This window comes from Mytilus californianus, unplaced genomic scaffold, assembly GCF_021869535.1.
Source record: "Mytilus californianus isolate M0D057914Y unplaced genomic scaffold, xbMytCali1.0.p SCAF_5, whole genome shotgun sequence".
In the NCBI taxonomy this organism is placed as follows: domain Eukaryota; kingdom Metazoa; phylum Mollusca; class Bivalvia; order Mytilida; family Mytilidae; genus Mytilus; species Mytilus californianus.
Window position 1 is genome coordinate 56,920,739 of NW_026262701.1, and position 17,897 is coordinate 56,938,635.

General features: G+C 32.3%; 1 protein-coding gene across 3 annotated transcripts in view; it reads left to right on the forward strand.

Moving 5' to 3' along the window:
* The window catches only part of LOC127702936 (DNA replication licensing factor mcm4-A-like), a 34,776-nt gene that overhangs the window by 5,424 nt on the left and 11,455 nt on the right, over nucleotides 1–17,897 (forward strand). For all 3 annotated transcript variants that reach the window (XM_052207255.1, XM_052207252.1, XM_052207253.1), the window contains exons 4-10: nucleotides 1,049–1,228; nucleotides 1,685–1,851; nucleotides 3,788–3,994; nucleotides 9,291–9,525; nucleotides 10,937–11,179; nucleotides 12,941–13,181; nucleotides 14,571–14,662. In XM_052207255.1, coding sequence (XP_052063215.1) covers nucleotides 1,049–1,228; nucleotides 1,685–1,851; nucleotides 3,788–3,994; nucleotides 9,291–9,525; nucleotides 10,937–11,179; nucleotides 12,941–13,181; nucleotides 14,571–14,662 — 1,365 coding nt within the window. The remainder of the gene's footprint in view (nucleotides 1–1,048; nucleotides 1,229–1,684; nucleotides 1,852–3,787; nucleotides 3,995–9,290; nucleotides 9,526–10,936; nucleotides 11,180–12,940; nucleotides 13,182–14,570; nucleotides 14,663–17,897) is intronic.

Consider the following 17,897-nt stretch of genomic DNA (forward strand, 5'->3'; position numbering starts at 1 on the left):
AATTATATTAATCCTCTTTGTCAGAATCTACCAGCTAAATATCTAGCACTTATAAGAACTTTTTTATATCAAAAAGGAAAAGAAAACATCTTTATTATTAATAAAATTGCAATTAAAAAACTTATTCTGTTTATCATCTTAATGAAATTCACTGTTTCTCATTAAAAAGATATATAAATTTCACAAAGGTACTTGTAAGCAACTTTAATCAATGAATTGAAACAATGCATTTACATGGAAATGTATACATTTATCAAGGAGATCCAACCAAAAGTCTATTAATGCTTGTGGAATGCGTAATTTTCACTTTTTGGGTCATTATTCTTTTGTCAGCTGTTCAATTCAGGCGTCTGTAGTTATTATAGTAAGAATACAGATTTCGTTCATAGCTGGTCCGCTTCCGACTCTGATCCCTGGTTCGTACAAATATTTCAATGGCGGACGAAGAAAATTTACGAAAATGAACGAAGTTTGACAAGCGATTCAGAAAGGAATATGAAGCTTTTAATGCAATCAATGGATCAAACATTAATTAAAGGACAGGTAAGCGACTTTTGCACCCTAGTCGCCTGCTAGCGTGAGCCCTGTGTATTGACCATTAAAAAAATATTCAATGAGTAAAGAAACGCCATTAAAAAAATATTCAATGAGTAAAGAAATGCCATTAAAAAAATATTCAATGAGTAAAGAAACGTACCAAACCAATTGTTTACAAACAGGAAGAAATTGACATTTTATGTAGAAGAAAACTCTAAATAAAAAATGAGAGACAGATGTATGGACAATCAAGAAAAGATTTCTTCAAACAGTAAACATTTTAAAATTATAAAACTACCAAAACTGAGAGGGAAGTTTGGTACAATGGATATGAGTTGTCTTTAAAACTGCGGAAATAGATTACAAAATGTAGGTACAGCTTTATTGTCAAGAGTCAAATAACTAAATTTGTGGTTTATGTATTTGTCATTTCATATGAAGGACAGTTCCCAGAAAACTACATAACGACATACTGTTTGTCATTGTTTGTATTTCATTTGGGTTATTCTAGCTTCGTCAACGAGAAGTAGCGCAAGAAAAAGCAAAAGAGATGAAACTTCCTCACCACCTTCAAAACGTAGAATGGATAGTTCTCCTGGTGCTGACCTTCGACCCCTGCCTTCATCTCCTCCATCAGGACCACCAGCTGAGGACACTTCCCTGTTTTCCAGTCCACCTCAATCTAGAGCAGGTATGTAGCTTGGTAGATAATAAATATAAATAAGAAGTTGTGGTATGAGTGCCAATGAGACAACTATCCATCCAGTCACAACGGTCTAATCTATATAAAAAATGAGAAACACTTGTGAACCACACCAACAAACGACGACCACTGAACAACAGAATCCTGACTTAGGACAGGTGCATAAAAATGAATATAAGTTTGCTCTGTCAGCAAGCAGTAGAAGGCTATTTTTATTAGTCAAATTTGTGTGTATTAAGACTACATAAAGGTTTTACAAGACTATTCCACAAATGGAAGTTATAATTGAAAACTTTTGAATTTGGTCTAACAAAGAGCAAACTGAGGTTATTACTTTAATTTTTGATTATTCTTAATATATTAATTATATTATTAATCATATTTCCTGTTATTCATTAGCAAAATACTTTAAAAGGCATTAATGGTAAGAATGAATGTTTTCAGCTCCTACCAGTGAAATAGATTTGAGTTCACCTCTGAATTATGGAACACCAGGATCCAGAGGTGGTCCCCGTACACCTGGAGCAGCTGCCACACCCATCAGAACAAGACCTGATGTCAGAAGTGACAGGAAGCTGAGACAAGTCACGATTGGAGGATCAGATCCAAGTGTTGGTGGTTTTTACTATGCAGTTGTTTTGAATATGTATTTAATATTTGTCACAACACAAAATATTGAACCAATGATCAATTAATACTTATATATGAAGTTAGTCAGAAATTAATTAACTGTTTGAAAGACATGAGCAGGGATTCACACAGGCTGTCAAGGGTTAATTGCTAGGATTGAAAACTTTTAAAGACATTGGAAACTGGTCAGAGGTTGCCTTTTGTTTTATCATTATGTTATTTTTAGCTCACCTGGCCCGAAGGGCCAAGTGAGCTTTTCTCATCACTTGTCGTCCGTCGTCGTTAGCTTTTTACAAAAATCTTCTCGTCTGAAACCACTGGGCCAAATTTAACCAAACTTGGCCACAATCATCATTAGGGTATCTAGTTTAAAAAATGTGTCCGATGACCCTGCCAACCAACCAAGATGGCCACCATGGCTAAAAATAGAACATAGGGATAAAATGTAGATTTTGGCTTATATCTCTGAAACCAAAGCATTTAGAGTAAATCTGACATGGATAAAACTGATTATCAGGTCACGATCTATCTGCCCTGAAATTTTCAGACAAATCTGACAACCTGTTGTTGAGTTGCTGCCCCTGAATTGGTAATTTTAAGGAAATTTTGCAGTTTTTGGTTATTATCTTGAATATTATTATAGATAGAGATAAACTGTAAACAGCAATAATGTTCAGCAAAGTAAGATCTACAAATAAGTTGTTATGACCAAAATTGTCAGTCAACCCCTTTAGGAGTTATTGCCCTTAATAGTAAATTTTTAACAATTTTTTGTAAATTTTTGTAATCTTTTACAAAAATCTTCTTCTCTGAAACTACTGAGACAAATTTAACCATACTTGGCCATAATCATTATTAGGATATCTAGTTTTAAAAATTTGTCCGATGACCCCGCCTTCCAACCATCATGGCCGACTTGGTTAAAAATAGAACTTAGGGGTAAAATGCAGTTTTTGGTTTATATCTCTGAGACTAAAGCATTTAGAGCAAATCTGACAGGTGGCAAAAATGTTCATCAGATTTAGATTTATCTGCCCTGAAATTTTCAGACGAATCCGACAACCCGTTGTTGGGTTGCTGCCCCTGAGTTAGTAATTTTACAAAAATTTTGCAGTTTTTTGTTATTATCTTAGATATCATTATAATATCTTATATCTAATACTATTAATTATGATTTTAACCTTATTTTACATGATTTCCAAAGCATCAGTAAATACAGGTGAGCAACACAGGCTCTTGAGAGCCTCTAGTTTGTCCTGTTGGGACTTGAATGTTCATGGTGTATTAAAATTTATTCAAAACTGGCTGAATTTATAGCTTTACATATTGTAGACATATTGTACAGACTTTTGTCTGTCTTTTAAAAGCCGTGTGGTGTCAATCTCTTTGTGTTACTGAATTGTTGATGTATCCTGCATAAAAAGTAGTTGTAGTTTCCACATTTAGTATGAATATTAGATTAAGTGCAGTGTGTTTTGCCAGTCCAAAATTGAAATGGTTGGGTTGAAGAAAAAAATAGTACTTCTATTGAGATGTATATGGGAGAGATGAACTGTTTCTACACAACTACATATAAGGCCAACAATGGTGTTTCTGTGTTAAAAAATATCATGTTTAGATATAATTGGACATTCTATTGGGTTGCTGTTACATTACTTTCAACTTCATTTAACCTTCATCTCCTCATTTAATATCAGTATGATAATCGTTTTAATGAATTGTGTATATACTATAATGTTAGGGATTTTTGTCAATTGTGTTTTTTTTTTTTTTTTTTTTATGTGAACAGCCCAGTTATATCATTGACACCTGTTTTACAACTTTATGAACGAAGTACTTCTGAAAAGAGCCTGCAGATTTAAACTGATTATTGTAAATGTTATACTTGCTTTATTAACTATCTTTTTACTGTTATAGGAGCCAACAAAAATCACTAGTGATATAACCAGTGATCCGAATGCTGGTCCACAACTGGTCATCTGGGGAACGGATGTTGTAGTCAGTCAATGCAAAGACAAGTTCAGAAGGTTCATCACTAAGTATGTGGACAAGAACATTGCCGGTGATGAACAGTTTGATGGTATGGATATCAATGAACCCTACTACCTGCAGAGGCTGGAGGAGGTCAGTTGTAAATTGATTAAACAAAAGTTCTTATACTTATGTTTAATAACCTGAAACTTTCATTTATTTATAGAATACAAGACTAGTTATGTTCTTAATTCACGATTTTCAAACAAATTAAACATATATATATAAAGCTTATCATGTTGTAATTTTCTTGTACAACTCTTCCCCTCATTTCTGCTCTTGAAACATATATCATAAATGTATACGAATAAGGCAAGACTATTTCTGATACTAACAGGCAAATTCAATCTACAAAATACCCTACTAGTTTGCATAAGGGCTATTCCATTAAAAAGGAAGTACTAGGGTCGGAAGGCAATTTTTAAGTACCCCCACTACCAAGAGGAATGTACCATGTATCTTAACACCAACCAACAGGAAGTCGTTTCATAATAATACAAGAACCAACTGGAATATATCTAACTTATTTTATTCTACTTTACCACAACCAAAGGAATTGTTATTTAAACATTATAGTTGCTGGACAATTTAGAGGGGGTCAACAGGATTAAGGGAACCTGGGAATGAGGGGGTAGGGTTGGAGGGAAAAAATGAGATCAAACTTCATTGTGTTTTAAGTTTTAAATCTTAAATATGAAAAATATAATTTGGTCACCAGGGTTTGAAACATTTCAAATCTTATAAAAATCACTGATGAAAATTAGATCTGTGGTCTATAGAACTGCAAATGTTCTGTTAACTTAATGTATGTTGGCCACGTTTGCTTCCAATTGGCTTTGTTGGCTCAGAGATGTTTGAAAAAAGTTTACAATGACGCAGACAAAAGATACGAAGAATCAACAAGTGAAACTGCCAGCTACTGCTCACTGATGATACCCCCACCCAAGAAATTACCTCTTGCAATTGTAGATATATGTATACTCTATAAAAACATCCACATGTAATATCAACATTTATTAATGATAAAGAAAATTACTGTCACATAATTTTCATTGGATTTTGACATAAAAATTTGTGAACTAAAAGTTATTTTGAGTTTCTGTATATTAAAAATATTTCATGCTTTTTCTTTCTTTTCCATATATCTTTTGGTTTTCAATTCTAGTGTTTATATTTCATCATCATAGATGTATTTTATCACCTGTCTGGAATTATTATTTTTTTATTGTATTTGATTGACAAACCCGGAACTACCCTTATCAGACCCCGGAATCTGATCTGGTATTGTAATCGTCTTCATTTCCGGTTTAGGGCATCCATTGTTTTTCGATGTTGTTTTTGACTGGAGATTTGATTTTACTCGTATTTACACATTACTTGTTGGCGATTTTCAGTATAAAGCTAGCGGTTGAACAAAATGAGCATCGCTGTCATGTATAATAAAGATAAAAATAAATTTTGAGATCGTTTGGAAGTTTTGGTCCCAAATTGAAAATTGGGAAAAACGTAGGGTATTTGCCATTGCCAATAGGAATGGGTCCGGGATTTGGACCCTGTGGAATGCTGGCCTAGCTAGTAACCAAAACGAAAGTCTGATTGCAATAGTGGAAGGTCGTGGATCTCGCACCACCGCTAATTTGAACCTCCGAATATTATTTTCAATAGAATTTGACATCGTTCGCCATGCGCTTGTCATTAAAGGGAAGTAACTCTTGCACGCACTTCCGGAACTGGTACCACAGGTAGAATACAACGTTGCGCCTGCCGCTGCGTAAGTCGCGGGAACAGTTCTGTTTTCCAAAATAACACGATAAGGGCAGGAGACAAAAACAATCGGTTATCTAAGTCCTTGCAAAACCAATAATAATAAATAACGAAAAATAACACAATGAAACCGACAGTCAAAGAAGACCAACAACCAACAATACTTAGTTTCTCAAAACACCAAGGGCCACTGGCAATGAAAGCTTCACCACATCAACAACCAATGGGATTTTTTATAATTGCCGTCCGACCCTGGTACATTCTTTTTAATGGAATAGCCCTAACTAGTTTATTCTCTTTTTAAACAAGAGACTAAAATAGATAACAAATTTCCTATGCACACCACACATAGATTTATTTCTGTTACTTTAGTTTATAAAATACTTTTTTTCCTCTTTCTTTTTTCTTATTATTTGAGTGTGTAAAAAGTATTTGGGTTTGCGTGTTTTAAAGTTACAGTATGGGTAGAGACTTATTACTATAAATAACGGACTGGGACATGTCGGAAATGAATAATCCGACTTTTTTATGGTAGGTAGTATGGTCATTAATCAACAGATCCAGGTGTGAACGGTAATATAATTGTCCTTTCATCTCAATCCGTGCTACTAGATTATTACGCTTCACTGATTTCAGAATCAGGTTACCTGTGATTTAAACCTCTCAGCCACTTTATTGATTAGTTCTACATCGTATTTGACATAAAATATTTTTACAGGTGAAGTACTGGAGACAACTTTGTTTTAATAAAAGATAGCCTATTTGTTTAATTATGGCTTTTTATATTTCAAATGCTGTATTTATTCCTCAAAATATTATTTTCTATGGTCCCTTGTATTTTTTTTGTTATATATCTTTTTCGTATTTGTTGGCATACAGTTTTTAAAATATTTTCTTTTTTATTTCTGGAAGGTTATTTTTGTTTTACTGATTTATTTTCCACGTAAACCCATTGATTAGCAGAAAGATGTGCAAAGTGCTACTGTATACGTTTTAGTTTGACAACACTACAATTGTATTTAATTTTCAGTCTGCGTTGGGTCAGTTCTGAAATAAAAATAATTACACTGAGCAATACTTGTATACTAGTAGTTTGGTGATTCTTTATAATTGTGAATTTACTTTTTACTGTAAACAAATATTGTCCGAAAGTTGGTGATATATAACTAAAGTAGTACGCAAATAATAACACTAGAAGAAGATATCAATTCTTCTCGGGAATTAGGTTTATTTTGATATTTCTGTGTTTGTTAAATATGCATGAAATAATTGCCACTGACATGAAATGGACATTAAAACTAGAAGCATTCAATCGTTTGATGACCAGTTAATTAAATATTTACTATGATTTGTAGTCTAAAGAAATGCAATTACTCCTATTTAAATAATTTTATGGTGCTGCATTGACTCTTAATTGCATAATATTAATTTACGCACAATGCATGTTAACTTGTTTGTTGTATTTTTGACACCAATCTAAAAAAAATATTTGCCGTGAAAAGACAATTGCATGATACACATATCAGTGATCAACAGCATGTGGTTGAACTTTGAACTTGACTTCACTCACAATACAATGTTGAATGCTAAAAATAGCTGGGATTAATTTTGTCAAATGCACGTGATTTTCATATGGTGGGAAATATCGTAACAGTTAACACAGGTGACCTTACTGACCGACTGTGGGAAAATCTATTCATGATTTAATTTGATACGTAATGATTGGCAGTATTGTGCGTTAGTTTTGAGGCTCTTTATCGAGATCCATTAATAATTGATTTACCAGAATAGAAAATTTAATCCTTGTAATTATAAACAAAACAAGCTTTTGTCTTCTTTAACTATTTTATTTATTATATTTATCAGTCAACACCCAGATTCCTATTTAAATAATTTATTCGGACACCTCCTTTAAAGTTCGGGAATTATACAATTTAAACTGCCGACATCGATTTACAAAATCTTACTGACTGCACGAACTTTAGAGAATGGCTAGAAATAGGATGCAAAAGTAAAGACGGCTGATCATGAATAGTGTAAAACTTTGATCTTCGTGTATTGATTGACACAATTCGTAAAATATGTTTATAAAAAACACGATTTTCATTCAAATTTCAAACATGGAAATAGAAAGGCAATATCTTTGTTATAATACAACGAGTGTCAACAAATCTGTTATTTCCATTATATGTAAATTTATTAACAAACAAAATTTAAAATAATGCTGGGTCATAGAATATTGACGTGCATATGAAAAGTTTTTATTATATAAATACTAGGATTCGAAAGATGATCACGGCGTTATAAATATTGTAAAAAAAACCAATTGTTTCAAAGAGATTAACAGGAAATATATGTCAAAATAGAAAGCACGGATGATCTGGCTGACCGAATTGTTTTACTTGCGAGAAATGATTGACAGGTATGAATAGACGTAGAGGCTCCGACGGGGAACGTGGTATCGAAAGGAAAATAACAGTTTATTCACAATGCCTATATTCAATTTGTTTATATACTTTATAAATATGATATGTTGACCTTATACTTAAAATTGTGTTTCTATTAATAACATAAAGGAACAGGACGTTAAAAGGAGGAAATATTGTAACCATCAACGAAAACTCGTATAATTTACGGGATTGATGTCTCAACATTATGATTAAAACTTCGATTGAAAACAGTCCTGGTTGTTATAATTTTGAATAAAATGAAATATTAACGGTTTACAAATACAAATAGTTTATTGGCACAAACACAATTATTATAATTGGCAAAACATTTTTACAGTACATTGTTAAAAATCGTCTTTCTTTCATTTTCATGTTAAAAAAAAGTTGATCCCATATTCATATTAAATTTTTATTTATATTGTAATTTTTTCTTTGAATACAAAACAATATTTTACATTTATTATCTATCCTCCATAAATACTAAAATATCTGTACAGGTAAAATTTAATTCTAATCAATTTGGTACAGATTGATTTACGACCTTCCACTCGGATATTGTACAGGTTAATATCACAGAAGGTGTTAATTACACTGAGACAACTGTCCGGCCAGTCTGACATCTAGACGGATTAAGACATCCATAATAATAAGTCTCTACCCGTACTGTAGGTGGACAATAAAACCAATGCCCTACCTGTTCTAGGACTTAAAATTGCTATTATGATTGAACCGGTAACTAAAAGATGCCAATATAACCAGTTAAATTAGTTTTTGTTTCCACATTTACCATAGCTTATTTAGAATTCATTGTTCCTTAGGGAGCAACCATTTTACTTCAAGGGAGGGGGGTTATGGTTTTTTGTCTGAGTTAGAATTTTTTTTTTCGCACAAAGCGATCAATTTTATTTAGTTTTTCAATGTAATCAATCACATTATATTTTTCAATATTTAACACTATAAGGTATGGGGAAAACCTGGATTCAGAATATTTTTTTTGTCATCTACTTGACCAGAATATTTTTTTTCATCAAATTGGGGATCAGAATATTTTTTTCGTAAAACCCATAACCCCCCCTTTGAAGTTAAATGGTCGTTCCCTTTGACTAAAATGCTAACTTTAATTTTCAAAAAATTGGCAGAAAGGTCTTTTATAAATACATGTATGTACTTTTCAGATTAGTGTAATTGGTGAGCCGTTCCTGAACTTTAACTGTGAACACTTGCGTGAGTTTGATGCCGAACTTTACCGACAGTTAATCTGCTACCCTCAGGAAGTGATACCAACATTTGATATGTCTATCAATGAAATGTTCTTCGACAGATATCCTGATACCGCATTGGAACACCAAGTTCAAGTCAGACCGTATAATGCTGCTCTAACTAAAAATATGAGATCTCTCAACCCTGAAGGTAAAATTTATCAGAAAGGCTCATTGTTTTCAAAATTGACACAATAGATTGGACAATGGGGATTAAAGTTTGCCTAGTAGTATAAAAGATAGTTCGTCCTGAATATGCTTGGAATATTTGCCACTGGACGTTAAGCAACCAACAATCAATCAATATAAAAGATATAAAAGATAGTTTGAGTAATTTAAAAAAATTATGAATCAATTAAAAAAATTTAATAACAAAGCAAAAACAAAAAAATAGTGCTGTTTTGAAACAGAGAAACATTTGATACATAATATGTAAGCCTACTCAAATGCAGTTTGAAACTCTTGTCGAGATAGAGAAAGCAGTGTCGACTTAAACATATAATATGAAATGTCATTGGTTAACTTATGGCAGTGTGCTCATACCAAAGTCGTTGAAATTTATATTTGCTGCATTTAGGAGTATGAACAAAGCCTGATTGGCTTGCAGTTGAAAATAAAAAGGGTCACGTTTTCCTCGTGCACTTGCAAGATACAAATCTTTGACTTGATAAATCAGGGCATATCCACATGAAACTTGCAAGCTCTCGTTCTGAATCTGTATGTAATATTGACTGCTGGATGTTGTAAATATCGGTCAATCAATCAGATAAAACCCTATTATGTTACTTACCATTGAATCGAAATAGTGATAATAATTTTTTTTAAATGATTGGTTGAGGTAATCCAACAAGATCAACACAAGTCTTAGAGCCAAGTTTAAATGGTGGCGGTATACACTGACAATCACTTAAATATGCTCTAAATCTTATAGCAAGATGTTTTGTTGGGCCATAAAAAAGAATATGTTTGTTTGCCCTAACCCTACCTACCCAGAAAATATCTGCCTACTCAAAATCTTTCATTGTCCTGATGTGAAATAGTTTTTTTTTAATCAGATAGGCATGAAGACTAAAAAACATCTGACACTTCAATTTCTCTTTGCCGAAAAAAAAAAAAAAAATTGCCTACCTACCTACCCACTGTCTCTACCTTTGGGAGGAGTTTGGGCAAACCAAAAAATTTTTAAGTGTGACCTTGCATATTCATTGAACTTTGAAGCACCAGTTTTCATTGGTTATGTTTTTGCATATTGAGAATGTCAATCATTTTCCAGTCTTTAAAAACACATCCTATAACATAAATGATAGGTGTTTATTTTGACTTATAAGCCAATTATAAATTATCATTTAGTGCATCTGTTGTTTTTTTTTAATTGAACCACACTTTAGATCGTGGTAAAAGTGAACATTTGATTGCAATTAATTTCTTACATTAAACCTTAACAAGAATATAAAATAACCTAAACTTATTAGCATTTTGTTTTATAGTTGATATGCCCAGTATTACTATCATAAATGATTTTAAATTTACAAATGTGAAGGAAAAAATATGTTTATTTTCAGATATTGACCAGTTGATAACAATAGGAGGAATGGTCATCAGAACAACAGCTCTAATCCCTGAGATGAGAGAGGCTTTCTTTAAATGTTATGTCTGTGGGACAACAGCATCTGTGGAAATTGACCGAGGCAGGATTGCTGAACCTACTCTTTGTACCAACTGTAATACAAACCATTCCTTTGCTCTGGTCCATAACAGATCACAATTTACAGATAAACAGATGATCAAACTACAGGAATCGCCAGGTAAAATTCAACACAAATGGTTTTAATGTTTCATCATTAAAAAAGTAAAGTATGAAGTTTTAACAGTTTCAAACAGGCCACTTGAAAATATAAATAACATGATTTTCTAAATATGGTAACTACTATTAGTAAGCTAGCTACAAGGTAAGGTAGCCATAGATGTTACTTGAATAACACATCTGAAGAATAGGATTAATGTTAAATTGTCAGACTTATTATAAGGCTTTCGCCCTTGCACAATATCTTTAAAGACTAGTTATATACAGTTTAGGCACAATTTCACAACCACTCATCAAAACAAATATCATGAGAAGCACCTTTAAATCCTCTCAAAACGTAAAATATATAACTTCTACCAAAGTATATATAACAAACTGCAGTAAGAAGAAAAATTCGTAAGGGTTCCGCGGAACCCAGTGTCTCGCCCACTTTTTCTGTTAATCGCAGGCTCAACAAAAATGAGGAAGTAAATCAATAAAAATATTCCTCTTGATACTATCTTTTGATTGTAAGAAGCTTCTGTCCAAGTTTGGTAAAAATCCAGGATAGTTTATGAATCTAATAAATGTTTAAAAACTTTAACTGAAGACTGAATGTAATGTTAACTGGAAGAAAACAAAATTTTCTTCTAGATACTAGCATTTGATCATAAACAAGCTTCTGTCCAAGTTTGGTACAAATCGTAAATAGTATAAGAAAGTTATTAAAAATTTAAAAACTTTAACCACAGAGTGAATATACTGTGTTTCCTGGCAGAAAATCTAAGTCCATTTAAAAGTAAAATACGGAAAAATGGATTTATTTTTTTACAAAATTTCCTTCTAGATACTAGCTTTTGATCATAAACAAGCTTCTGTCCAAGTTTGGTACAAATCCAAAATAGTATAAGAAAGTTATTAAAATTTTAAAAACTTTAACCACAGAGTGAATGTATTGTTTCCTGGCAGAAAAACTAATTCCATTTATAAGTAAAATACGGAAAAAATGGAATTTTATTTTTTACAAAATTTACTTCTGGATACTATCTAATGATCATAAACAAGCTTCTGTCCAAGTTTGGTACAAATCCAGGATAGTTTGAGAAAGGTATTAAAATTTTAAAAACTTGAACCACAGAGTGAATGTAATGTTTCCCGGCAGAAAAACTAAGTCCATTTATAAGTAAAATACGGAAAAAATGGAATTTTATTTTTACAAAATTTACCTCTGGATACTATCTTATGATCATAAACAAGCTTCTGTCCAAGTTTGGTAGAAATCAAGGATAGTTTAAGAAAGTTATTAAAATTTCAAAAACTTTAACCACAGAGTGAATATTTGTGGACGCCGACGACGCCGACGGAATGTAGGATCGCTATGTCTCGCTTTTATGACTAAAGTTGAAGGCTCGACAAAAATCCTTTTAATAATAGTTGAAATATTGACAAAGTAATCATACAGTGTAATATACTTTCCCATTGCTATCAATCCCAGCATTTAAGCAGTGTTTTAGGTACTGTAAACCAACTTATTTTCGCGAGTAGAAAAATAACGCGAATATAAATCATTGCGAATACGTAAAATTTGGATTTTTCCTCATTTATCTTCAAGTAAATTTTAGAATCGTGAAATTAAATCGCCGCAAAATGGGTTAGAAAGGGCTGAACGCGAAATAAAGTATCCGCGAAATTAGGTTGGTTTACAGTATTATGTGGTATTTAAAGCTGAACACACCAACTTTTTATGTCTTTTTATGAATGTGTGAATCTAATTTCTTTTCAGAGGATATGCCGGCTGGACAGACACCTCACACAGTAATTCTGTATGCACACAATGACCTTGTTGATAAGGTGCAGCCTGGTGATAGAGTCAAGGTCACAGGTATCTACAGAGCCACACCTCTTCGTGTCAACCCAAGAATGAGAAATGTCAAATCAGTTTACAAGACACATATTGATGTAGTTCACTTCCGTAAACTGGATGCCAAGAGATTGAGAGAAAGTAACAACGATGAGGAGGATCAGTAAGTTCAACAGGGAATCAATCAGAATAACTACTGAAAGAATTAATTTTCATTTGTTCTTGTAAAATTGAACTTAAAATTTTTTACATCACTTGGCACCCAGTGTCTGTGAATTTTTTCAAAGATCTTCTCCTCTGAAACTTCTCAACCAATTTGAATAAACCTTACATCACATGATTGTCATGAGGATTTCTAAATTGAAGTTAATTAATTCTATTCCACTCCAACAACAAACATGGCCCTCATGGCTAGAAATAATGGGGAGAAAGGAGGTAATTGTCTCATATTGTGAAAAAGCTAATGGATACAGAAAATTATATCAGCAAAAATGTTAAGGATTTCATCTACCTTATCTCTGTTTGTACTAAATGTTTCTGACAAATTCTATAGTTGTTGACTTTGAATGATGATGATAGCTTGAAATCTATATTAGATTGACAGAAACTGTAAACAGCTAAAATTTGAAAACCATATTAGCCAGACAGAAACTGTAAACAGCTAAAACTTTAAAACCATATTAGAGATACAGAAACTGTTAACAGCTAAAACTTGAAACTATATTAGATAGACCGAAACTGTAAACACTTAAAACTTGAAAGCTATATTAGACAGACAGAAACTGTAAACAGCTAAAATGATCAACAAATTAAAATCTATAAATATTAATGGGAATTTTGTTCATCCTAATATTTTATGTTAATAGTAATATGGCATATTTTATTAGATGTGTGATTCAGACTGCCATGGAGCCTCTAGTTAAAAAATATGATACTTTTATATATAGAAAATGTCCTTTAGATAGTCTTCTTTCACAACAGTTTTGCTTCTGAATTTTGCCCAATATTTGTAGAAAAAATGTATTGTCTTTAAAAAGTCACAGTAAACTTAACCTATTCTTTTCTGAAATTGCTGTTCAAATATAAGGGCTATTTCATTAAAATGTATGTGGTAGGGTAGGAAGGGAAGTTTAATTATTGAATGTGGGTCATGGGTCTTTTTTCAGTATGCGTCTATTACAAATGTACCATTATGCAAAATTATCTAAAAAATGGTTCTTGGTTGTAGGGATATTTTGAAAGTCCCTTCCTACCCTCCCACATACACTTTAATGGAATAGCCCTATCCAATAATAAGTGGTATAGAAAGTTAAAAGCACAAACTTTTAAAAAAAGAAGAGGAAAAAGTGAAGACCACAAACACTACAGCCAAAGTTGTTAAGGTCTATAGTTTGCTAGCAAAAAGTTACAGAAATATTTCTGTTATGCCCATTTTGTTGCTTTTATTTATTTCCTGTTACTGTAACTTGAGAAGTGTGAATACAACGCATCAAATATAGGTTTTATTATGATGCAACATATGGTATCTTTAGTTTGCACTGCTATTTTTCAGGAAAGACACTAATTTGAGTGAAGAAAGAGAAGAATTCTTAAAGAAACTGTCTAAAAAATCTGATATATATGAAAGATTGGCTAGAGCAATTGGTAAGTACTTCCATAGTTACCAAAAAAGCTGGTTTCTGTATGTATACGTCACTGTTAGATGGTTAGATGATAAGTATCTGTGATACAACAGTTATACATAGGAGATTATGTCCAATAAGTTCAACTAAAAGAAGTTAAATCTTAGCATATCTGTTGTTTCGGAGAAAATGTCAATTTTCTACTATTTACTTTTTTAATAGAAACAGCAAAATGAATATTGAAGACAATCTTAAAATTTTGTTGTTGAAAAATAGTTGATTCCAGAAGATAAATGAAAGCATGTTTACATTTTTTATTGCCCAGCCTACAAGACAAGGTGCAATATGTTTACCTGTCTTTGTCTTCTTCTGTCCAGTATGAGATTTTGTTTTGGTTGAAAATAGAACCATAAATTTGTGGTTAAAGTGTTCTCCCCAGGCTGTATTAGCCCATCTTAAAAATAAAAAAGGGGGATTTTATTCCTTTAAAAACAGGATTCTTTCAGATGATATGTTAGCCTTTTTAGCTCACCTGACCTGAAAGGTCAAGTGAGCTTTTCTCATCACTTTGCGTCCGTCGTCCGTAAACTTTTACAAAAATCTTCTCCTCTGAAACTACTGGGCCAAATGCACCCAAACTTAAACACAATCATCATTCAAGTATCTAGTTTAAAAAATGTGTCCGATGACCCCGCCAACCTACCAAGATGGTCGCCATTGCTAAAAATAGAACATAGGGGTAAAATGTAGATTTTGGCTTATATCTCTGAAACCAAAGCATTTAGAGCAAATCTGACAGGTGGTAAAATTGTTTATCAGGTCAAGATCTATCTGCCCTGAAATTTTCAGATGAATCTGACAACCCCTTGTTGGGTTGCTGCCCCTGAATTGGTAATTTTAAGGAAATTTTGCCGTTTTTGGTTATTATCTTGAATATTATTTTAGATAGAGATAAACTGTAAACAGCAATAATGTTCAGCAAAGTAAGATCTACAAAAAAGTCACCTTGACCAAAATGGTCAGTTGACCCCTTAAGGAGTTATTGCCCTTTATAGTCAATTTTTAACCATTTTTCGTAAATTTTTGTAATCTTTTACAAAAATCTTCTCCTCTGAAACTACTAAGACAAATTTAACCAAACTTGTCCACAATCATCATTAGGGTATCTAGTTTAAAAAATGTGTCCGATGACCCTGCCCGCGAACAAGATGGCCGACATGGCTAAAAAATAGTACATAGGGTAAAATGCAGTTTTTGGCTCATATCTCTGAAACCAAAGCATTTAGAGCGAACCTGATGAGGATAAAATTGTTCATTAGGTCAAGATCTATCTGCCCTGAAATTTTCAGACCAATCAGGCAACCCGTTGTTGGGTTGCTGCCCCTGAATTGGTAATTTTAAGGAAATTTTGCCGTTTTTGGTTATTATCTTGAATATTATTATAGATAGAGATAAACTGTAAACAGCAATAATGTTCAGCAAAGTAAGATTTACAAAAAAGTCACCTTGACCAAAATGGTCAGTTGACCCCTTAAGGAGTTATTGTCCTTTATAGTCAATTTTTAACCATTTTTCGTAAATTTTTGTAATTTTTTACAAAAATCTTCTCCTCTGAAACTACTAAGACAAATTTAACCAAACTTGTCCACAATCATCATTAGGGTATCTAGTGTAAAAAATGTGTCCGATGACCCCGCCCGCGAACCAAGATGGCCGACATGGCTGAAAAATAGTACATAGGGTAAAGTGCAGTTTTTGGCTCATATCTCTGAAACCAAAGCATTTAGAGCAAATCTGATGATATAAAATTGTTCATTAGGTCAAGATCTATCTGCCCTGAAATTTTTAGACCAATCAGGCAACACGTTGTTGGGTTGCTGCCCCTGAATTGGTAATTTTAAGAAAATTTTGCAGCTTTTGGTTATTATCTTGAATATTATTATAGATAGAGATAAACTGTAAACAGCAATAATGTACAGCAAAGTTAGATCTACAAATAAGGCAACATGACCAAAATTGTCAATTGACCCCTTAAGGAGTTATTGCCCTTTATAGTCAATTTTTTACAATTTTCATAAATTTTGTAAATTTTTGTAAATTTTTACAAAGTATTTTCCACTGTAACTACCGGGCCAAGTTCATTATGGATAGAGATAATAGTAAGGAGCAAGAATGTTCAGTAAAGTAAGATCTACAAACACATCACCATCACCAAAACACAATTTTGTCATGAATCCATCTGTGTCCTTTGTTTAATATGCACATAGACCAAGGTGAGCGACACAGGCTCTAACGAGCCTCTAGTTTAAACATGTCTTTAATAACAATAAGATACTTATTTTGGAAAAAAAAGTGTACTTCTTTTTTTCTTTGATATGAAATAATTTACCCATTGTACATGCTGATTGAAATTTGAAAGCTGTATGATATCCATTTAAGATAAAAGTTAAAGAAATAACACCAAAATTTTGTTATTGAAACCTTTCTTTATATATGCATTGTATGTGTCAGTGAATTATGAAGTTGTAAATGAAATATATAAATATAAGTGAAACAACTAAAAGTGAATAAATGACAAACCTACTGTGAAAAATACTTACTCTTTTAAAAAAAAAAGAAGGGATGGGGGTGTTAATCAAATCAAAATACTTAATTATTTGGCATTTTAATTTTCAATGCTAAATAAAATGTAAATGTAACTTATTTCCATTTCTGTAAATGCATATATGAATATAAAAACAGGTTTTAATGTCTATTTAATACTACATAACCAACATGACATGAAAAATGTTACATTACACTGCAACGCTTAAGGGAATACGATACAGTAGCAGGGGCAGATAATAATGTTTTCAAAACTTTTCGTGTTGTTCTCGCGACGTTGTTAATCAGAACGTTGTAATTTCGCGAAGTTTCTAATAAAAACGATTACATTTCGCGACGTCGAGTTACATTTGCGGAAAACATTTGTAGTCACATTTGCGGAAAATCCGCTGACGTCATAAATCCGGTTGCGCGAATTTGAAACAAAGTACCTGCTAAGAAAATCGGCCATATCACGAGAAAATTGTTATATTTACAAAATGTATTCATTAATAATGATGTCAACAGTATTAACTTGAAATGTGAAAAAAAATCAAACCACAATCATAATTATGTCTTTGTTTTATTTCATATAGGAAATGAATAAAAGATATATAAATAATAATACGTCGATGAGACAGAAACCCAATTACACACAAAGTCCAATAAGTAAT